The 24,079-nt window shown below is 43.7% G+C and overlaps 1 protein-coding gene across 6 annotated transcripts in view; it reads right to left on the reverse strand.

Moving 5' to 3' along the window:
• Window positions 1-24,079, reverse strand: part of LOC127697198 (carboxyl-terminal PDZ ligand of neuronal nitric oxide synthase protein) — a 294,753-nt gene that overhangs the window by 33,235 nt on the left and 237,439 nt on the right. For all 6 annotated transcript variants that reach the window (XM_052200160.1, XM_052200159.1, XM_052200158.1 and 3 more), the window contains 2 exons: window positions 15,822-15,930; window positions 5,528-5,669 (listed from right to left, as the gene is read on the reverse strand). In XM_052200160.1, the coding sequence (XP_052056120.1) occupies window positions 5,528-5,669; window positions 15,822-15,930 (251 nt within the window). The remainder of the gene's footprint in view (window positions 1-5,527; window positions 5,670-15,821; window positions 15,931-24,079) is intronic.

Below are 24,079 nucleotides of genomic sequence, written 5' to 3' on the forward strand. Positions count from 1 at the left end.
AAGAACAGCACTAAAATCCCTGCTGAATCCCAGAAGGGAAAGCGCTGACATCAAAGAAGCCAGGGGCGCCTCCAGCCCTTGCTCTTTCCAATCTCCAAGTGTAAATAAGTTTCCTCTGTACAATAACGGGGCCGCCATCCCACCACACGCAGGGCTCCACTGGAAAGATAAACACGGAATTCAATGAAAAGCTCCTGTGCACAGAAGTCGGACCCCCACAGGAAATCACCCGCTTTCCTCCTGACCTTCACTGGAAAATCCTTCTGAGGAAAGCAGATGGCAAAAGAAAAAAACACGTTGCCTGCAGTTCATACACACCAAGAAGGCGTGTTGAAGGTATAAAGGAAGTGACCAGGAGAAGGCAGTGAGCAGCCAGAAGCAAGGGTTCCAACCCCGGATCCAAATGGTACCAGCTGCTGACACTGGAAGTGATCCCAGCCTCATGATCACACCTCAGCCACTCAGCTCACACTGAGCAACCACCGCCATGCTGCTGGTGCTGTGGGCTTGCTGTATACCGGACCCTGCATTCATTTCGCCTGCACTCTCTCGGCACCTCAGAAGGGAACCAACATCTAAGGGTTTGCTGGAGATCTTGAGTGGGCCAGGTAGGGCCAGGATGACAGTTCAGCTGCTGTGTGTTCCAGTGGCCTCTTAGCACCTCACTGCCTCCTCCCTTCTGTAACACCCAACAGTCAGCTAAAGGGTCAAGGCACAACAGAATCCAGGCATCGGCAAACGTTATTCTAGAGGTTGCTCTAAGTTCCTTTTTTAGTTGCAATTACTATATAAATCAATAGGCCCTACCTTTATCAAGTAGAGAACTATATGTGGGTAGACATCTGATCAGATGGACGGTCCAACAGAACAAACACTAATCTCCATGAAGATGAGAGGACCCAGCAGACGCAGACGGCCTTCACACCCAAAAGCACCCTTCCCCAGGTCTCCAACATGCAAACTACTGATGTACCAGGCTTCTAGTCATAAGTAACAAGTATTTAAAATGAACCTCCCGTTAAACACAAGAGATGGGAAGGAGGAAAGAGATTCCTATGGAGTTCTATCAAGCTATATTTAGTTGCCGGGGAGAGAAGAGTCCTCAGTGGAACTGGGTCTTGGTGGTCTTGGTGAAGTAGCTTTCTAAGTCATCCACACTTCTGTGAGGAGCCCCAATAAACTCACAGATTTTTTTGAAGTCAGACTTGGGGGCGTTCTTGGCTATCAGTGCCCATTCTGGACTGAATAAATAAACATTTGCTCATATCTGTACAGGAGAAGCCACACAACGTACACACTCCTACACACAGTAATAGAAACACACAAATTACATGTCATGCATACTTTGCGTCTCACATCACTCTGAGGCCAGGTCCTCGTCTACACCAGCAGGCACCTCCCTTCCTCACACAGGGAAGCCAGCGTGACTTAAGAGAGTGCCAATTCACACTTGACTGACTCTGAATGACACAGTTGATGAATCTCTGACATCTTAAACCTTGGCTTGAAGAAAGCATGCTGGGTGTGTTAGTTTGCTTTCTACTGCCAGGACAAACATCACAACCAAAGGCAATCCAGGGAGGACCAGGTTTGCTTCCCCATACCTCTTGGCCACCATACACCCCTGAGGGAAGTCAAGGCAGGAACTCAAGCAGAAGCAGAGCCTTGGTGGAGGGCTACTTACTGGCTTGCTCGACCTGGTTTCTTTCTTTTTTTTTTTTTTTCTTATTTTTCTTTTGGTTTTTAGAGACAAGGTTTCTCTGAGTAGCCCTGGCTCTCTACTGTAATTCACTTTGTTGACCAGGTTGGCCTTGAACTTAGAGATCTTCCTGCCTCTGTCTCCTGAGTGCTGAGATTAAAGGGATGCACCATCACCACCTGGCAACCTAACTTTCTTATAAAACCAAATACCACCTGCCCAGGGGTGGCACTTACACAGTGGACTGAGCCTTCCCACATCAATCATTAAGCAAGAAACTCAAGAAAATGCCCCACAGCACAATCTGATACAGGTAATTTCTCAATTGAAGTTGTCTCTTCCTAGGTGACTCTAGTTTATGTCAAGATGATAAAAATGAACCAATGTTCTGGGCCTGATACTACCCGTGGAACACCAATTACATAATCACACCCTCTTCAAGGTATGTGGAAAATGCCAAGCAGCTGACAACTCATATATATTAATGTGAGCTAAGAAAATCGTCTCTAAAAAGTCAATAGGCCAGGCCAGGTGTGGTGGTGCATGCCTTTAATCCTAGCACTTGGGAGGCAGAGGCAGGAGGACCTTTGTGAGTTTGAAGCCAGCCTAGCCTGATATATATTGCAAGTTCTAGGACAGACAAGACTACATAAAGACACACACACACACACACACACCAAAAAGGTATCAGAAGAGAGGGGTAGTGGTGCCCACCATGACTGGAGGGTAATTCTTCTTCTATTACAGCCAGAAAAGAGCAGCCATGCTGGACTCCTCCGTAGCCACTCCCACTCTCACAGTCTTCCCAGGAACATGCATTCAGCTTTCTGTGCTCCTCTGTGTTTACCACCTCTACCCTATTAATCCCCCCAGCCTAAGTGTCATCCTTCCCAATCAAGGCTTAGAAGTCATTCCTGTTGAAATCTCTTCCTCTCCACGTTCATCTTAGCACAGAGTAAGCATTTTACAATGACTGGTGACAGTGACTAAAATGTGAGCGTGGGGTTGAGAGCTCTTGAGATGTAGGCTACCATTCTCCACTAACAAGGTAGCAGGGAATTGGCAAAGAAGTGTTCCTAGAGGTTGGGGTTATGGTTCAGTCTACCTAGTGCTTGCAAGAGTGGAGTCTGGTCCCTGGAATCCAGGTGGCAGAAAGCCAGACATGGTAGGTATGTATTTGTACTCTCAGCATTTGGGAGGGGGAGAGGGAGATCCCAGGGGCTTGCTAGCCAGCATCACAACCTAGATGGTAAGGTCTAGACCAGGGAGAGAACTTGTCTCAAAAAGCCACAAGAAGAAATAAATGACACCCAAGATTGTCCTCTCACCTCTACACATATACACAGACATGTGCATAAACATATCTTCACAGTCATATATACAAAAGGAATGCTGACAGCCAGCCAGCAGCCTATAGCATCCTACAGTGCAGAAGTGACCAGGCAGATTCCATTCTCTTAGCAAAGTGGTCAGGCACAGGTCTCACAGAGCATCAGGCCAGGAACTCTCTCCATTGCACTCTCTCCTCATAGTTACACATGCAGGTGAGGTGTTTGCCAAAGTTTGCCTGTGACCCCAAGCCCTACATCTCAGAGCACAGAGGTGGAAAGGTTTTAAATTTACATTAATATCACGGCCCATCCTAAGCCTCGAGTGGTCCAGCCCACACAGGAAGATACAAGGTTCTGCCTAATGATCATTTTTATTAGCTGAGGTCACTGTGATGCTCGTGTTAGCCAGAGGGAACCCTCAGTTGGTACAAATGAGTGAGCCAAGAAAGAAGGAAGGTGACTCTCTGGGGTCACATGGGAACAGAGCACTAGATGAAATTCTAGGTTTTCCTAATTTATAACTAATATATGTCCAGGGTAGAAAAGTTGTAAGTGTAGTGGGGAGCAAGTCTTCTGGCCACCTCAGTCACCCAGCTCCCTCTTACAGATCCATGTCCCCACTTTCTTGTGTATCATGTTGTAAAGATTCTATGCATAGTAAACTTGTATGTGCACACAGATGAAACATATATATATATATACTCACATATATACAGATAATTATTAGTATGTACCTATAATAAAATGTATAGCCACAGTTCTAGAACTTGATTTTAAAAAATGAACAAAATATCTTAAGATGGCTTTATATCAGTTCACATTAACGGGTCCACTCTTCTTAGCCTCCGTGCAGCAGTCTCCTTTTTGTATTTAAGAGTGATTTCATAGCCAGGCATGGTGGTGCATGCCTTTAATCATGAGAGTAGGAAGGCAGGGAGGCAGGGAGGGACAGAGAGAGGTAGATGGGCAGAAGGACAGAGGGGCAGAGGTAAGGGCAGACACACAAGCAGAGGCAGGAGGATCTTTGCAAGTCTGATGCTAGCCTGGTCTATAGAGCAAGTTCCAGGATAGCCAGAGCTACATAGTGAGACTCTGCCTCAAAAAAATGCCTTTTATAACCCTTTGGTTTTATAACTGAATCTTCACTTACATAACCACACAGCATGTTCATCACTTCACATGAATGGGTCTATCTTTAGAATACAGTCTTAGAGATATTATGAGGATACCTTAAGAGTCAAAAGGCATGTAAAAGTTTCAAGTTTCATAGGTATTTCCACATTATTCTCCCCAGGGATTCTGCAATAAATCAGCACATGTGCCTGGCGCTGGCGCTGACCTCCTGCTTTGAGTTGCTCAGTTACTTTACTCAGTACAGCTTTACCTGGTCATATATGCATGAACATTTATTTAAATATGGAAAACCAGTCCTCTATTGTGTGCTTTTTCTACAAAACTTCTACCCTTGTTTTAAAATTTTTCACACATTTGTGCTCAAGCAATAAGAGCTAACATGTAGATGTCTGGTACTACCTATGTACCAAGCATCAGACTTGGCCTTTTAAAATATATCAGCTCATGCAATTACAATGTGCCTCTGAAGCACACACTCTCTCTCTCTCTCTCTCTCTCACTCACACACACACACACACACACATACACACACCGAGCTGTTTTTCAGAAGCAGACACTTAGGTTAAGGCCGAGTAGAACACATCCATGACTACATATAGCTTGCTAGCTACAGTGCAAACCAAGAGCCTGTGTGTCCAACCACGTGACAATATTGCTATTTAAGTATACGATTTATTTCTGTGATTTTTTCTAACTTTTTTTGTTTTTGAGACAAAATCTGTATAAAAAAGTTTGCCTTGAACTCATGATTCTCCTGCCTCTGCCCCCTCTGTTTTCTAACTTTTTGGCTTGAATGCTTAATTTCATCTGACGTTTAGGATGTCTCATCTGCTAAAGCCAATAACTGGACCTTTGTGCTTTCCTTTGGGAACCACTTTAACTCTACTCCACAGGCTTGTTGAATAGTGCATACCCAAGGTTGCCATGATGTCCCCTTTGCTGTTAGAAATCATTGCCTTGTAAAACATAATTCATGTTTATGATGTTCAGGTTTTCCACTCAATACTATGTTATGGCCTTCTGTTTCTCAAGCAGAATACGTAATCTATTCTTAAATACTTTTATCCTTGTTATACTGTCGATGGACTTCTTTTTCCATAAAAGAAGTCACAGTGGATATTATTTCTGACTAGTTGTTAGTAGTAACACCATTTCTCATGCAGGAAGCTGAGGCAGGAGGAACTCACATTTAAGATCAGTCTGTGCTACACAGTAAGAATAAACAAAAAGAGAACAAAAGAAAAACCATAAACGATGTAATGGTAAAATTATTCGAATTAGTTTTCAGATAACGTAATAAGCCGGCTCCCGGGGGAGGTTTACCCTTCCATCCCTGGTCCTCTCCTGCAGCCGCGGTGCCTACCTGGGTCTCCAGAGCCATCGCTGTTCCTCTCGCTCTCCCCATCTTCCTGGCCATCTGCGTTCTGCTGTGTGTGTTGCAAGCTCAGCTTGTGGCAGACCTCAAAGGCCTGCCCCACTGTCCGTACGATTCTCATAGCTTGACTCTGGGAAGGAAGAAGGAAACAGTGAAAGATGCAGAGATTCCACAAGGACACAGTAGACCGTTGTGACTGAGGAAACACAAGGTGATCAGAAACCTAGGCAGCCAGAGAAGGAAAGAGGTGGAAATATCCAACACTTCTCAGATGCACAAGTACTCTAGAAATAGCACCTGTGTCACCCCAGTTCTGAGGGAAGCGTCCACCTGAAGACAGGAGCCAGAGGCAAGTGTACCAATTCTGGACTTAGAACCTGGTGTGGCCTCATTTGTCCCTTCCAGAGTAAAAGTTGTTCTGATCCTTCAGGATCTGTCACCAGCCCCTTCAAATGCCCAATGAGCCCATTGAACTAGGAGGGACTTGGCCATCTTCAAATGTCAGGTTTCCTATGAACTTCTGTAGATGGCACTCTATGGGGCTAGAAAGGCAAAGGCTACTGCAGAGCCACCTGAAGACGGGCAGCCACACACCTATGGTGGCCAGCAGAGTAGAGGCATGCCTCTCCCAGCCTTTCTCTAAGACACTGTATACCCAGTCTGCCTGCCAGCTATACACAATGGAGAAAATCTCTTCCATCAATGATATGAGGAAAAGTAAATATTCACACACAGAAGCATGAACTGGACTCCCACCTTACAACATATGTAGAAATCAACAAAATTACAACATATGTAATTAACACTGTACAACATATGTAGAAATTAATTAAATGGATTACAGATTTAGGAATTGAAACTACAAAGCTACTCAAAGAAATTAGGAGTGAATCCCCAAGGCCCTGGGGTGAGGAATGTACTATGTGTGATGGTTTGTATATACTTGGCCCAGGAAGTAGCACTATTAGGAGGTGTGGCTCTGTTGGAGTAGGTGTGTCATTGTGGGTTTGGGCTTTAAGACACTAATCCTAGCTGTCTGAAAGCCAGTATTCTGCTAGCAGTCTTCAGATGAAGATGTAGAACTCTCAGCTCCTCCTGCACCATGCCTGCCTGGATGCTGCCATGTTCCCACCTTGATGATATTGGAGTGAACCTCTGAACCTGTAAGCCAGCCCCACTTAAATGTTGTTCTTATAAGAGTTGCCTTGGTCATGGTGTCTGTTCACAGCAGTAAAACCCAAACTAAAACACTATGGCTTCTCAATGACAAACAGTAAGTGGCAAAGCTTATTTACCAAATCACTGAACTTGTGGGCTTTGTTCTGCCTGCCAATGTCCCTTGCATGGAAGATTTCACTCCCCCTCCCCAACTGACTCTCACAGACTTTCCTCTCCTAGACTTCTTTACATGAGGCAGAAAAGCTGAGTGCTTTAGGTTCTTGAAATAAACATGGATAAGACTAAGTAATATAGAAAGACCAAGGGATTAATTTTGTGACTTTCTTAGATAAATTAAACCAGAAATCACATTCTGAGTAAATATTTTTTAAGAACAGGGTCAGTTTTTCCCATAGTTCCCAAAGTAAAAACTCAGTTTCCCTCTTGAAGACACAGGCAAAGAGGAAACAAAGTTTACTCCTGGGTGTGTTGCCATAAACTTTCAAATTTTCCCAAGAAAGGCATGGTGCAACTCCTATCACCTCTATAAATCACAGGCATTTCCATTAACTAGCTTTTAAGATATTAAATTTTTAAAGGCCCATAAACATGTCCTTGGACTATGGGATTAGATAGGAGCAGGGGTAGGATTTATAAACTTATTTTTGGATTTATATCAGAGGCTGGAGTGGGTGGGAAAGGCCTTTATGGAGGAATTTTATCTCTCATGTAGCCCTAGCTGATGATGGATGGTTCTCAGAACCAAGCACGGAAAGCCTCTGAATTCTGGCTCACCTAACCTTCTGCCACCTTCAGCAGAACAGACAGAGGTGTGGGCACATCTACACGCTCAGCTGTGTAGAAGCCCAAAATGTCTGTTAAGGATGCACGCTGGTTTAATGCTCAATACTTACAGTGCTTTTACACTGGAGTACATTTTCTAGAATCAACAACTGACTCTGAGCTCTATCTGATTCCCCTGAAAATGAAGACCATACTGGGCATGCCTTCCTCCATGTTGGAAGGGGCATGTTGTCCCCTCAACCCCTGATGCCCTTCTATCCTCCCCTTAGCAGAATTTTCCACTTAAGTTTCTCTAGGCCACTAAGGATGTAAATTAATAATATGTGTTTCTCACTGTATCTCATGTACTTCATGGAGAATTGGTATGCCAGGAATATATAAGACACCTCCCACAGGGCTCATATACAGCGGTGCTCAAGAAATGCTTTATTTTGGCAGATGTAATGTCATATTTCTATAATCCCAGTGGCTGAGAGGCAGAGGCAGGAGGATTAGGAGTTCAAAGTCATACTCAGTAGCATATCCAGACCTTGTCTCAACTCAGTGGAGATGACCTGAGTTTGATCTCAAGGATTCACACTGTGGAAGGAGAGAACCAATTCCTACAAGCTGTCTGCTGACTTCCACATGCTGGGTGGGTATGCACACACATGTGCACACACACACACACACACACAAATTATGCAACAGAAATAAAAACCTTTATTCTGATTATAAAATTCATTGCATCAAAAGATACTTAAGTCAGGACAAAAGGTAGGTCTCAAGAGGCTCAACGGTAGGGCTCAATAGCTGTTTTTTAAAATCAATAACAGAAATATGAAGAATTTCAGATAATCTCTTTTTCTTTATATATCCTAGGGCCAAAAGGACAGTATCCACTGTCTCTTCCCATAGCATAAGAGGAAAACCCAAAAGGGAGAATGCACCTCAGCTCTGAGCTAGCCAAATAGCTTCTGGGCAGGAAGAAGTGGGTGACTACAACTTGTAGATGTGCACAGTTGGTGTCAAATGACCTCATTTCCCTTTCTCCTACTCTTCTTTAAATAAAGGCTATGCTTCCACGCACAGCACAAGGACATGGTGGCATACTTGACGAGAAGCCCAGTGTTCCTGAGGTAGTGACTTAGTACATAGCAAACTAGCCTATCTGGCTGCAGCATGACTGCAGACCTCTGTGGATATGCAGTCTTTCCCATTCACCATTCTGAGGCTCAGAAGCAGTTAGGTAGCTCCCAACACAACTTATCAGTGGCTATGTTGAGCCTAGATGTCCCTTGACCTGTAAGACTTTCCTCTGTCACTACTGAAAAGTCTTTTGGGGGGACTTTATAAGAGGGCCTCAGTAGTAGAGCAATTAAGAGAAGCCAGCTAGGAAAAAGCAGGGGCAGTGTACACCTAGCAGAGACTGATCCTCCCACAGACACTCTCTACACCTGCCCTGTGGGTTCCTTTCTGTAGGCTAACCCCACTCGGTGATCACAGGCAAGAAAACAGGTTCCGTTTGCTGCTGTGAAATGCAGGAGTCATCCGTGCTGGGACTTAATAGAAGATCATGTCTGAACCTAAGAGGGAGAGCTGGTTAAAGAAAACGCTTAAAACAAACTCTTTCAGAGGTTGCCATGAATACTTTAGGTCTCCTGGGTCACATGGAAGCAGCTGCCCAGATCTCATGACATTTGGAAATCAAAGCGGAAGTTTAAAGATTACAGGCATTCATGCACACGGCGGAGTCTGCAAGTGGACTCTTAGGAAGACGGCCTTTTTCAGCTTTCAGAGATCTGGCCACTCTCTGGGATTGACTAGATTGGGAGGAGGAAAAAAAAAAGCATCATTATGTCACATGATTTTTGTACAAATCCAGCTTAGTTTTACATAATCCCCTGCAAGTGCTGGGTGGCACATGGACCAGATCTTCCCGCTCAGCAGCCAATTTCTCTTAGCTGCTCAGAGCAAGAGTGGCCTCGTGGTTATCAAGATTAGCTTGGATAAGGCTGCTTTGATGTTTTCGGAGCTGGAAAGGAATACCTAGCCTCAGAGTGGCTCTAGCGGCACAGGGAGAGCAATGACACTCGGTGGAAGTCCATAGGCAATTTGGTGAAAACAGGCCTGCGAAGGAGGCAACCTCAGAATGAGATACTCCTACTCCACCACACCCTTTACATCAGCTCTCTGTCCTCCCGAGAGAAGCCCTCTCCCAGCCTAGCATACCTCCCGTCCTACTACACAAACCAAGTCAAGATGCAACAAATAGCTATTCTCCTCATTATGCCTAACTTGGGCTTCAGCATGGCAGGTGTGAATATTTGATAAAGTATGTTGCAATGGCTATGAAGACAAAACTATCCTCTGTAACCCATGTTATCTGCTAGAAAGTACACAACGGCTGGTATAGTCTACTGGTATGGGCTTTAAGAAGACAGAAGTCAAATGTCAATTCCAATACTTGATTGGGCCACAGCAAAGTCATTTATAAGACCACTTCATCCTCCGGTCTAAGTGAGCCTGCTACTGGCTGGTGCTGTGTACACTTGGGAATCTTGGTAGTGCCTTGGACATGGAAAGCATGGTTTGATTCATCAAATCCTAAAGTAGACTTGATAACTGTTAGCGCACTTGTGAATTTCACTACCCTGGACAAAGCCCTCGTTTACAACTTGTGGAGATGATTAAAGAGCCACCAGATGATCAAGGAAAGCAAGAACAAAAGCACAACATGCAAGGCACACATGAGACAGAGAGAAGACGAGGCTGATGACAAGGAGAAAAAGAAGAGTGAGCGTGCACTCCGGCGAGACGCTTTGCATTGGCCCGCCATCCTTCTCTGTGTTGTGTATACCCAGTTCTTCATCTTCTGGGCACTGGGGATTGGTCTTCCAAGTACCTCTGAGTTCTAGGGAATTGACTTCCCTGTCGTCAGTCATGGATTGAATTTTATAGTTCTCATCTGCCACAGCAATAGAACACAGTGCCTTTATGTGGAACTCAACTACCTCAGAATCTTAACAAAAACAGAACTGAATACTATGTTTCTTTAATGTGTTGTTTAAAGCTATCTCAGGAAGGAGTCAAGGAGATCGCTTAGCTGGTAAAGAGTTTGCCACATAAGCTTGAGAGCCTGAGTTTGAGTCCCAGAATATACAAACACACACACACACACACACACATGTACACACACACATACACACACATACATACAGAGAGACAAAGAAACATATACACACACACATACACACACATACACAGACATACACACACAGAGACACACAAACATATACATACCACACAGACACACACACATACACAGACATACACACACAGAGACACAGAAACATACACACACATACACACACAGAGACACACAAACATATACATACACACACAGACACACACACACACACTGGGGGTGCGAAAGTGAAGGAGAGAAAGAGACAACATGAACATGAGGTATGGTGGCCCCAGTTTACATTTAATTTCAGCCCTGGGGAGACGGAGACAGGTGTACCCCTGGGACTTGCTGGTCTTCCATCCTAGCCTAAGTTCCAGGCTAATGAAGAGATTGTTTCAAAAAACAAACTGGATGGCATCTGAGGAATGACACCAAAGCTGACCTCTGGCCTCTGCATGAAGATAAATAACAACCCTATACATGCAAAAGAAAATAAAGGTACCTTTAGCTTAGAGTTATTAAATGACTATAAGCTGAAGCGCATATTTATATGTGGACCTCTGTATATAAGGCACTAGGGTTTGAGATGAAAATTAGGTCAGGTATTTTTTGTCCACTACATTGTTGATGGCTTGATTACATAATCTGATAGAGGGGCTGCTTCAGACAATAAACTACTGCCTGGTATAGAAAGCTTAGTTTTAAAGTGGATCTGACTTTCAACACTGACAGGAGATAATGCATCACAGAGTTTCCAAGACTAAGCTGTAATCTCAGTACTGTCAGTAAGCGTCTGGGGAGGAATGGACAACTTAACTTACCTTTCCAAGTGTCACCAGACACATGTCACACTTTAGCCTATGATTGTCATCATCCTTCCAAATCTACTGTAAACTCTAAATGACACTCAGCTTTATAGCTGGGGACTCTAGTTTGTTGATAAGAGCATGACAAGACGAAGCGACTTCTTACCCAAGTCAACTGAACTGTGACTGCAGGAAAAAAAAAGATTTCAAGGTGCTGCCTTTGCAGCTGGTTGAGCTCCATGTGGCTCCTGCTAACCACTAACAGCGCCTGTGGTGATGTGCTAATAAGGACAGCCATGTGCCCAGAATGCATCCTCCTGGGGCTGTGAAGAAATGACAGGAGAGGGACATCCACACTGCAGGATAGGTAGAGAGGGCAGGCATGAGACTGCTCAAGACGGGAACAGCCCTGCAAATGACACTGTCATCATGTCGCATGAGGAGGGAAGCACCAGGCTATTAGAAGTCTCTTCATCAAGAGTTCTCACTCTGTCCTAGCAACCAGTGGGAAGGGTGCTAGGACCTCTCCACCCCAATCCACAGGCAGAATTTGCTCCTTAAAGACCATCAGCACCGATTCGCAACACAGACAGCAACCAGCGTGCCCAACATGCCTTGCATCTTATTTGATGGCTGGAGAAAACTCAAGCCCAGCGAGGCTCCTGGCGTTTCATGCTTCATGGACAGGACGAGTGGTCACAGCCCTGAACTGGGAAGCAGGAACTACTTCCTACTTAGTTCCTACTTCCTACTTCCTAGTTCTAATCTCAGTGGCATTGTCCATTGACTGTGTGACCAGGGGTAATTTAGTATCCTGGGTCCTTACTTTGCCAATTGTCAAGTGGGGGCAAAGCACTGTTAACCATGTAGACACTATTGGAGGTCCAGGTAGGGGGATCTATATCACATTGATTTGGGGCACTCTGAGAAAGGAGTTCTTTATATTTCAGTAGTGAAATGATACTACAGACTGGCTTTGGGGAAGGATCAAGGCTACAACTTATATAATTCATATTCATTCTCATTCTCTCTCATTCTCTCTCTCTCTCTCTCTCTTTCCTTCTCCCTCTGTCCCTCTCACCTCTCTCTCTCTCTCTCTCTCTCTCTCTCTCTCACTTTCCCTCCCTCCTGGGTGAACTGGCTTCCCGCAACAGGTCTCTAATGGGACTCTATTGGCAACAGGTCTCTAATGGGACTCTATTGGTCCACAAACATCCTTAAAAGACACATTTCTTCAGGGTCTACATACAGCCCTTTCTCCCCCAACTATTAAGTATACTTATGATTTGCCAATTAAAACTCCTTCCCAAGCTATTATCTCCTGAAACCAGAAGCGCTTTGTAAGAAAGTTAAACACTTATTGGGAGGCCAACCAGGATGGCGTGTAACGCTTTCCAGACATACTCCCCACCCCTCCCAAACTGGGTTTCCTTTGTGGAACAATTCTTTGCTCTTTCCTGGCTTGGAAGCTGGTCCTCCCGTCTAGAGTTCAGAAGCAACAGGGCTCACAGTCTAGGCAGCCTGGAAATAATTCTTTTAGATGCATGGCTGCAGGCCAGCATAGGGCCTGAGAACCAACCCCACTGAGAGCTACAGACTCGGTAGGTAAGGGCAAAAAGAATTCAGAAAACAGAAGAACCAGAGAAGGAGGCACAGCTCTGAGAGCTATGATATGTGAAAAAAAAAAACCTACGTGAAGGGAGGCAGAGGACTTGCCTTAGGACAGCAGGAATTTGACTCAGTGCCTAACTCCAGGAGCCACATGGAGGTAGAGACCATTGTCACTCTGGTTGGGAGCAACCTGCCTGTGCCACCAGACTAGAGCCCACAGCAAGGAAGTCTCCTTTACATATGTTTCTTGTTCAAAATTCCTTTGTTCTGCATGTTTTCTTGGTTCTAACCATTGCCCTTCTAGGAGAACCTTGCAAGTCACGTAGGATGAGTATCCATTCACTAACATGAAATGACGACGCCAAGTTTTGTTTTGTGTTGACCTTCCTTACGCACACACTATAAAGATTTAATGAGATGAACAATGCATGCACTTATACATCACTCAACTCTGTCATTACTGTACAGGGAAGAACTCAGGGAGTACCAGGACGGAGAAGGAGGGGGTTGATTGGAGAACGGGCAGAGGGATGAGGGCTTATGGGACTTATGGGGAGGGAGGAACCGGGAAAGGGAAAATGATTTGGAATGTAAACAAAGAATATAGAAAATAAAGTATAATAATAATAATAATAATAACAACAACAACAACAACAACTCAACGAGAAAGAGGGGACTTTCACTTTTGGGTGGCAGGCCAGACACACTGCAGACTGTCCAAGTCACATCGTCCAGGGACACTTTGAATTCCCCTCCTCCCTTTTCAGAGCCTTTCACCTTCCTAGACCCTATGCATGTACATCTCCAGTGCCTAGGGCTGATTTTCTCTCCTCCTTCCTGCTCCAGTCCCCATCAGTCCGCTCACACACAGCCGAATATGGCCTCCCTCACATCTCCCCCCTTTCATCTGTACGGCTATATAAAAGTTAAGTATGGCAACGGATTCCCCTTTCCATCAAAGAGGTTACAAGTTCTAGTGCTTTCTAGCCATTCGAGGACACGTCGTTTTAAAAGGGCCTGAGAGCTGGAAATGTAGCTTAATGGTAGACCCTTTGTATAAGGTTCTAAATCATCCCCAGTATTATCAAGCAAGCAAGCAAACAAACAATAAATAAATAAATGCAAGGCCTGAAAACAGAATACGTTAGGGCACAAATTTCCTTAGAGGGTATGGCTAATTAGCAATGTATAATTCTCTGTATGACAAGACACCTATACAGTTGTGATGGTTTGATTTGTTAATTCTTGACTATATAATAGTGCAAAGTCTATCTGTCCATCCGTCCGTACTTCTGTCCATCCATCCATATATCTTTACCTAGACTAATACAGTAGGAAATGCTTGTGACACTGGGTAGTGGCAGCTCCTGGAAATGACCCATAGTCTACAAGGCACTGTGCTGTTGTGCAGTCATGTTTGCTATGCTGGATATATTAAATACATCTTCAACTTATAATATTTTCAATTTAGGAGTATATTATGATATAGCTCCCGTCATATGTCAGGAGACATGTGTATATGTAAAATTTGACCTTGTCAGGTATTATTCATAGTATCCCCATTTGATAATGATGAAGTAGCTACAAATCTATGAAATAAGGCATAAGATGGATGTGCAGGAAGGGGGCAGGAAGTCTCACAAGAAGCCAGACTTAAATGCTTTCTCTCTACAAGAGTAGACCTGTAAGGCCTTAGAAACAGCAGCAGCGCCTTCCAAAGCTTTTTCTGAAGGAAAATAGTTCCCAGGATTCTAGCATATATTGTATGAAAAAAAATGGTTCTATAGGCAAATCAGTTTGTGAAATGCTAGAATAAAGAAGTTAAGGGGTTTCTTTAACTTCAGGGCCTCTTAGAAACTTAAATACAGCAATTTTAACATGAAAAAATGTAGATGATAAATGTTAAAAAATGCATTTATTTTTAGAAAATGTTGGTTTTAGAAATTCAGAGAAAGCAGGAAGGGAACAAGACAGGACGCCTGGAATGAAGAAGATTGAAATACATATGGAAATGTCATGCTAAATCTTATTATTATGCATAATTTTATAATTACTATATGCTAACAAGACATTTTTAAAGAAAATGCTAATTTTGTCTATCCTCAATATATCTTCAGAGAAGCTGAGACTTAGGGGGGTGGCAATCAGCTTACCATCATTGTGGACCACCATAAGAGGGTAGGCTACATTCTAGATTTTCTACTCCCAAGGGAGGAACCCAAAACCCTAGTTTTGTGTGTCAGGCCCATAGAGAAATGGCAGAGGAAAGGAACACCTCTACAGAAGTGTAAAAATTACATTTAGTCAGTGTCATGGTTGTCATATTAAAATAATTTCCCTTGACTACTAACATCATACCCTAACCTAAGCTGATATCCCCGTGTCATGACTTACTAATACAGATGGCCCACTGATTCACATGCAAGATTGTGGTGAAGGGTCACACTAGTTAATGTTTTTTTTCCTACTACAAGTTAAGGCCAGCATCATTGCTGGTCCTGTTTATCTGGTCCTCTCTCAAAAGACAATCAATCAATGGACTAAGCACAAAGTTCAGACAACTCTAAAGTCAAAAAGGGTTTCATCATACAGGAGTAATGACAGATGGCTAGTAGTGCAACCAGATCTGGTATTAAACATCCACCTCCAAACCATCAACAGGGGTACAGGCCAATGATATATATGTGCTGGGCCCATAAGAAAAAGATAACATGATAGAAGATAGCTCCTTTACCTTCTTCTTGGATTTAAAGACATTACATCTGAAGATATTGCTGGCACCATCTCGAGCGATATAGCTGAAGATTTTCAAGTCTTGGGAGTCATGAGAGACGTAGAAGATCCTGGAGAAAGAGCAACAGAAAGATACACTGTGTGTGGATTCCCATGTCAACAGGAAACCTCTGGTCACAAGGGGCAGAAAACAGAGCTCACTAATGCCAAGCTGCCCAAGGACGTCCTTTTCCTATGGGATCAAAAAGTTACTATGCAGGAGGCACTTTCTACAGGCTGTACAAACATGGCTGCCCTTGTGAGTGACTTCCAGGCATAGAAGAGCAGGTTTAGTAGGGTGTGAAAACCACATTATTACTGACTTCCTCCCAAGGTGGCAAACCTAGGTTTGGTAAGTTGTCAGTTAGAAGGGGGAAAAATGTTCTGATCTTTGCCTGAGCAATAAATCTATGTTAAACCCAGAGAAATGTACATAAGATTTCTGAGACCTGATTACATTTATTCCCACAGAAGTTAATTGGAAAATTAACAATCATGATCACGTTGGGAAATCAAAAAATGTTTGCATTATTACAGGTGTCCTGGTGATAGTAACTCCATTTCCCACCCCCTCTACATGAACCAGGTTTCCACATGTCCACCACATGAGTCTTTGAAAGCACAAGTCACCAGGTACCATTCCAGCAACAGGGCACTGGGAACTCCTGAGCTCACAGGGCTTTTTACATGTAGATGTCGACACACAAGTAAAACATGCCGTGATGGGAAATCCAACAGAATAAGGGCCAGGGTAGGGTGGCGGCTGCTGTCTTAGGAAAGATGGACAAGCAGCATCACAGGGACGCAGGGACCTAGACGACATGTTCAGGGCAGTCACAGAGATGGCTGGGCAAAAGCACTACAGGAAGATGACACAGAAAGAATTCAAGCCCTACAAAGCACAGAAGGTGGCAGAAGGGCTTGAAAAATGTCCAGTTGTGGTTCAAGCTAATCTGAGGTTGCTGGATGCATAGGATCCCTTTAGCCTTCTAAATACACCAAATTACACTTGTATTAATGGAGTAAGCATTCCAACAGCTGAGCCTCAGTTTCTCCCAACTAAACTCTAGGCCCTTGCTACTAGTCCCCTAGACATCCTCCCCCCTGGGCTCTCAGGTTTCTCACACTCACTGTCTTATACCTGAACTCGCATCAGGTCCATCCATCATTCTCTTCCACCCAACCTTGATGGCACAGTATCCACCCCAGGTAGAAATCTAGGGAACAACCTTTGGTTCTTTCTCCACTGCTGCCAGTACCCATTCCTCATGGTCAGGTTCCCCACGACACCTTCCTGGTGTGTCTCTACATTTGTTTTTCTCATCTCCACAGTCTGCTTTTGTTCTCATTTGTCATCTGGATTGTTGTAAGATCTTCCCCCCATGATGTGTCTTTTTATTTTGTACCTTACCGCCAACCTGTTCTTACAGCACCAGCAGTGATCTTTTGAAAAATATATTACACTCCGCTATTTTTATCCTAAAACCATTTAAAGGCTTCCGACTGCCTGCAAGATAAGGCCCAAACCCCTTAGCATGGAGGGTCTGCCCTGTTTGCATCTCATTCCAGAATCCTGACCCACTCAGGTCTAGGGAGCTAGTAGCCCTCATCTTGAGTTTCTAATCCCTAGAGACACCCTGGGGATCCTTTAAGACTTGGATCAGAGAAACCTCCTCCTCCCCTCATAGGTCTAAGCTGCTCAAACCCCTGTGGCTCATTTGTGTCATAATATGTACCACACTATGACATTTGTACAGAAGCTCTTTGAAGAACTAAGGATCCATCTTGGCATTCCCAGGTCCAGCACAGTGACTGGCATGTGAGAGACAGGCATTCCAACTCTCATTAATGAGAACCTATAATGTAGTCTGCCCAGCTACTCATTTTCCCTGCAGGAAGTCAGGACCAGTTAGTTCAGATGCATTGCACATAAAACTCCTTTGATCAAGTTTTTAATTTATTATGTAATACCCCTAAGGACCAAGAACTGGATTTAAAACTGATGCAGCAAAGATGAATGTGAACCAGCATGCCAGCAAGACACAGAGATGTAGGAAGTATGCAGGAGCAGTGGAGAGCTAAGGTTAATCTTATCTTAATAGACAAAGATCCTTTTCAGACAGTCTGGTGACAACCTCTGCATAGAAGGCGTTGCTCTGTTTTGGACTGTAGCTTTTTGGTGACCACTCTGCTAGCTGTATCTTAATTCAGAAGTGTCAATATGTTGTTATAAAGGTTTGGCTACAAACTCTATGTAGCCAAAAATAGTTATTTGGTCAACACAGGAAACTTTCTCCCAGCAGAACCAAGAAATAGGAAGCTTTCCCACCAGAGCTCATTCCTCAGCAAATGACTAAGCCTACAAGTCAAAGGCTCAGCTGTAGACCTCTAGATGTAGAAATACATACCAAGACCTCAGTCTCCATCACTTGGTTTGCTTAAGAACTGTGGATAAGACGGTAGTCAAAACAGGGAAGGGAAGAAAAATATATTTCAGGAATCTGTCTCCCCTCCCTTCTCCCATCGTCTTTTTCTTTATTCCTAAGACTAGGATTCTAAACCTGTTTCTAAAAAGTATCCTGGTCAGTGTTCTTACCCTTTACCATAATAAGGCTAAGATGCTAGTAATGATTTTAAGGTCTGTAAGGCTTTGTTTCCTCTTTAAATGCAAAGATCTCATTATATACATAGAATTATAGTTGTCACTTATTTACAACAAAAGTGAACCTGTAGAAAATCTTATATTCTAGCCCAAAAGCTCAAAATAAACAAGTTACAATTCACCCAGCACAGGAAGCTCAGGAAGAAGGAGGACTTAAGTGAGGGTGCTTTGGTTCCTCTAAGAAAGGGAACAAAATACTCACAGGAGCAATAAAGGAGACAATGTGTGGAGCAGAGACTGAAGTAAAGGCCACCCAGAGACTGCCCCACCTGGGCATAAACAGTCACCAAACCCCAACACTTTTATGGATGACAAGAAGTACATACCAAAAGGAGCATGCCATGGTTGTCCCCAGAGGGGCCCTGCCAGAGCCCTACAAATACAGAAGTAGATGCTAACAACCAACCATTGGAATGAGCGTGGGGTCCCCAGTGGAGGAGTTGGAGGGTGGTGTGAAGTAGCTGAAGGGGTTTACAGCCCCATGGGAAGAACAATGTCGGCCACCCAGATGCCCCAGGACTCCCAGGGACTGAACCATCAACCAAGGGGCACCCATGGTTCCAGCCAAAAATGTAGCAGAGGAAGGCCTTGTTGGGCATCAGTAGGAGGAATGGTCCTTGGTCAGGTAAAGGCTTAATAGATGCCCTAACAAAGGGAAACCGGGGTGGAGGGGAGGGAGGTGGGAGTGTGTTGGGTGAAGGGGCATATATTTGCTAATTCCTTTTTAAAACTAAACATCTCCTCTTCCTTTAGTAGTTCAACTACCCATCTCCAGATCTCTTATTGCTCTGGTTGATTGAAACTGTGGAAAGAATATGAACTTTGGGGTGAGAAAGACCTAGAATCAAATCATAGGTCTGTGCAACAGGATTTTCCCTGTCCAATTACATTAGTGCAGAGGAGGTCTGTGATTGGACAGGGAAAAGGGAGGCAGAGCTAAGGGTTGCAGAGAGAGGGGTGTCTCAGGGTAGGAGGAGAAGGAAGATGGCTGTGGACGTGAACCGGCGTGGTATTTACCAGCCACAAGTAGCATGATTTCACAAGGTTAGAAATACTGGGATAAAGCTTTCATCATTATCAACTGGCTCTGAAATTATTGTATTGGCATCTTGTAAATTGTGATTTTATTGATACATAAATCTGGTTGGTTAATTAAGCTTTAAGAGTCTTGATTCTACCGGGTTACTGGGTATGGTGATATGCAGCCGAGAGGTTGGCAGTTCCATTTAGTTATTGGAAAACTAGCAGCACCAGGAACAAGAGAACGAGAGCTGGGAATGCATCGATCAGGTGCAGTTGGGGGCGAGCTGGCAGGAGTGCAGGAGTGCAGGAGCGTGGTCTGACCCTGTGGAGAGTTGGTGGGTTCTTTTTGCTGTTGTTGTTTTGGTTTTTTTTTTGTTTGTTTTTTTGTTTGTTTTTTTTAAATATTTCCCGCAACAGGTCTGCTACTTCCTAGCTGTTAGGCTTAAGCAAGACACTTAAATGATACAAGTGTTCATTGATACTTTTGTTCCTGCATCTGAAGCATCACAGTAAGGACTTCTATCTGGCACTCTCTCAAGTACTGACATACATCCATACATAGATGTACACACACACACACACACACGCTTAACGCACAATTAGCTGCTTGCTCAGTACACCGGAGTATTGCCTGCCCTGTTAACCTTTTCTGTACATATAACAATTTGCCACTGAAATGCAGTTCCTAGAACCAAATGCACTTTCCTACAGCCATCTAACATCACAGAGAATATCTTATGACGAGTATTTTCTGAGCCTATGAGCTGAACTTCATCAGAGTATCTCTGCTTTCTCTTTAGTTACAGCTCACACTGTGGTCAGCTCACAGCTTCAAACCTTTTGCACATTTGCTCCGAGGCAGCCTTCCCAAGCTCATCTGGTACCTGGCTTCTAGGACTGGCTCCTAACGGACACTGTTTCCTCTTCCAACCTCTCACAGACCATCTGCTCAACTATGGCTTCCAGAGCCTGTCTATGGGTAACAAATGACAAATCCACGCTTTACCACTCTTAGACCTAGATGTCCCCTCTTTAAATGGCAGGATGTCTTCTTATAATTTCGTATGCATGCTGAGCAAGGTTACAAAGTCAACCAAATGGTTATTTTGGAATCATGCTCTTCAGGATATGAGGAACTGGAGTCTGGCTACACTGAAAGGAGATGCCTTACTTCCTTGCTTTTATATATAGTATAAATTATATTTATATATTATAAATATATTAATTTACATATTTTATATAATATATTGTATACAATATATTTAAGTATATGTTTTATATATATATATATATATATATACACATATATATATATAATCTGTTGTTCTAATCACATATATTCTAGTGTTTCTAACATTAAGATCCGTTTTCTACTTGACAGCAGAAGAAACAAACAAGAGAGATGATTAGTGGGGGGGGGGAAGATTTGAGAGTTTCTCCCTATACGTTACCTTTTCCGTCACTTACCCGCATTCCCTCATCTCCAGCCTTCCCCCGAGTCCAGTCTCAAGGCTCCTCAATCTCACCAAAGGTTTATCTCTTGCACTCGTTTTGAAGCCCTGCTTTTACTGTATGAGTTTTCCAGTTAAACACTCTGTGACACTCGGACACAGCTATGTGATTTTTCTTGATTGTCTTACTTTCTAGAGCCTTGAATCAACTATGCCATACCTTAATCTTCAAGTTCTCCTCTCTCTAGCCATAATTTCGCTTCTCACTGTGTCATTCTTCTCTCTGAACTCTATGGTGGCAAGGGCACTCATGCCTAGCTTTACGTGTCAGCTTGTTTGAGCCATGAGCCTGGCACTGTATATATTCTGGGTATATCTCTGCGATGATAACAGTTCAAACAATGGACTTGACAAAGCAGATTGCCCTCCACAGTGTGTGGAGGACTCGAGTGAAGGAAGGCCTAAGTAGAAGAACACAGTGGCTGGTCACGAGGGACTTTCTCCTGCCTTAACATTACTGAAACACTGGTCTTTTCTTGAAGCTGGATTTAGATTAAAACATCAGCTTTGGGGTTGAAAGTTGTATTATCAGTTTTCCTGGTCTCAGGCCTTCAGACTCAGGCTGAAAGCAGACATCAGCTTTCCTGGGTCTCTAGCTCCCCAAGGGCAGATCTTGGGAATTCTCAGCCTCCAGAATCACATGAGTGAATTATTTATAAATCTGTGTGTATGTGTTTGTGTATGTGTGTGTGTGTGTGTGCATATGCATATATATATATATATACATACACTCATAGACACATACTCATTTTGTTGCCTCTGTTTCCTATAGAACCTTGATTAATATAGCTATATTCCTCAGTGTGTTAGCATCCTTCCTCCAATGCCTCTTGTCTCCATTGAATCTGCGAAGTTTCCATGGCTTCACAGAATGTGGGAAGCCTTACGCTACCTGCCAGGTTTCCCGACAGGTCTGTGTTTAGGCTCCCCCGCCCCCCATCCCAGACTCACAGAGAAGCCTCTTCCGTCTTTCTGCTCTCACCTTCCCCTCACCCAAGTCTCATCCAGCCATCCCAACCCTACCATAAGCACAGACCCTGAGGCCAAAGGTCTGCATCTGCCAAGGGCCTTGGAGTAAACTCCGTTCCTTCTCTCAGCCTTCATTCTTAATCTTTGAAATGATAATAGTAGAAACATCATTTAGTGTGGCAATAATGTCCATATTAGACAATGGCAAGTAACAGTAGTCTGTGTTGTACAAATATTTTAAAACTGTGTTAGTGAGCCTAAGAATATGAAATGAAGTACAAAGAAACATATTCTTTGCTGTCCCCATATCACTATCTTTACAGGTAGGACAAGATATGGAACTGTATTCATCTGTTTTTTATTAATATAATGAGATCCCTAGGGCAACACAGTTTATAAGGAAAACAGATTTATTTATACAGCTCACAGTCTAGCGGTTGGAAATCTAAACATCACAGCATATGACCTGGTAAGGGTCCCCCTGGCTGTATGATCATAGTAGAAAAGATGCGTACCTCTGCATGTCTTCTGGTCTTTCTCCCTGGTCTTATGAAGCACGTTATAAACTTTATGCTAGGGGTTTCTACCCTCAAGATCTGATCTGATCTATCTAATCCAATCTAATCTAACCTAATCTCATAATTTTCTAAAATCCCACTCCTAAACATTATTGGCAGCTAAGTTTTCAATCAATAACATTAATGCAGTATTTTAGGGATCAAACTTCTGCTAGAGTTTGCGGTGGGATGAGTCAATGATAAATCACATTCAGATCACAGTAGGAAGAGAGGCTTTTTCTCTTGAGGTTCTGTAAGACACGGGCACTCCTGACTCAGAAAGGCATTCTATAGGACAGAAGTAAATAAAACCCCATGGGGAAGAGATAAGAGATGACATAACCTCCAGTTGGTAGAGACATACTCAAGTCATCTTCTTAAGGGAAATCTCCAGGACAGTAAATCTGAGGCGAAAAACTGCAAACCAGAAGACAGCTCCAGACCAGGTGGGTGGCCCCTGGCGATGACCAGAGGGATCCTTACATGTTGACTCTGTACTCAGGAACAATGAGTCCCCAGACATCTCAAAGGAGTTTGGTGACCCGTCCACCCCCCAAATGGATGTGCTATCCTTAGAGGACCCTGAAAAGAGTTCAGAAGAGGTGCTGGGTCGGAGCGGGACCAACGTCCCCTATGCTTTGCCAAGCACACACAGAGAATCCGCAGGGTCACCCCCGCCCTCAGACGCTGCTTGGATACGCGGTGTCTTTTTCTCTTCCCACACCTTGTTACAGCGTCGGTACACTTTCAGATGCCCACCCTGGGTTGTCTCACGCTCTCTCCCATGCCACTTTTTAAGTGTTAGTCTAATCTTAGGATAACATTGACCTTCCTTTGCATTGATCATTTTTCTCTCTTATCATTGGCTTGGGCTGCTTATCTTTTTCCTTCTGGACTTAGGGTGCTCATTATCATTTTGGCTGCTTTTCCTTCATTAGCAGTTACTTGAATTTCCATCTTTTTCATCCCTTGTGCTCAAAACAGAAGCAGGATTTCCTCAGGTTTTGCTTTCTCAGGACTACTATTTGGCATGAAGTATGTGGGAGCGGGGCGGGAAGAAAGGGATAAACCCTGGCAATGATGCCCACGAGTTCCTCATAGAAGTTTCATATGATATGTAGGTATTGTGGCATTGTCCACTATCTGCTTGTCACTACAAATGGAATATATGTCACCTGCCACGGTATCCTGTAGAAGGAAGTCTGGGATCCCAGAGTTAGAAGAAACTTTTGACAGGAAGACTCATTCTCCTTAGCCGCTTTAACTGCAGGCATAGAAATGCAAACACAGGAATGGCTTACATGGTCCCCTCAAGGAACAAATATATAAATATCTCTGCTACTGTTGCAAAATATCTACTGTGCATAGAGAGAAAGAAATAAACACTCTACTGAGTTTTCAAAATCTACAGAGAGCAGACAAACGTACGCTTACCTTTTGAAAGTCTAGTGAAGGCACCCTCGTGGCCGATCTCTGCAGTTAATTTATGTTTTAATTT

This window comes from Apodemus sylvaticus, chromosome 12, assembly GCF_947179515.1.
Source record: "Apodemus sylvaticus chromosome 12, mApoSyl1.1, whole genome shotgun sequence".
Taxonomy (NCBI): Eukaryota; Metazoa; Chordata; class Mammalia; order Rodentia; family Muridae; genus Apodemus; species Apodemus sylvaticus.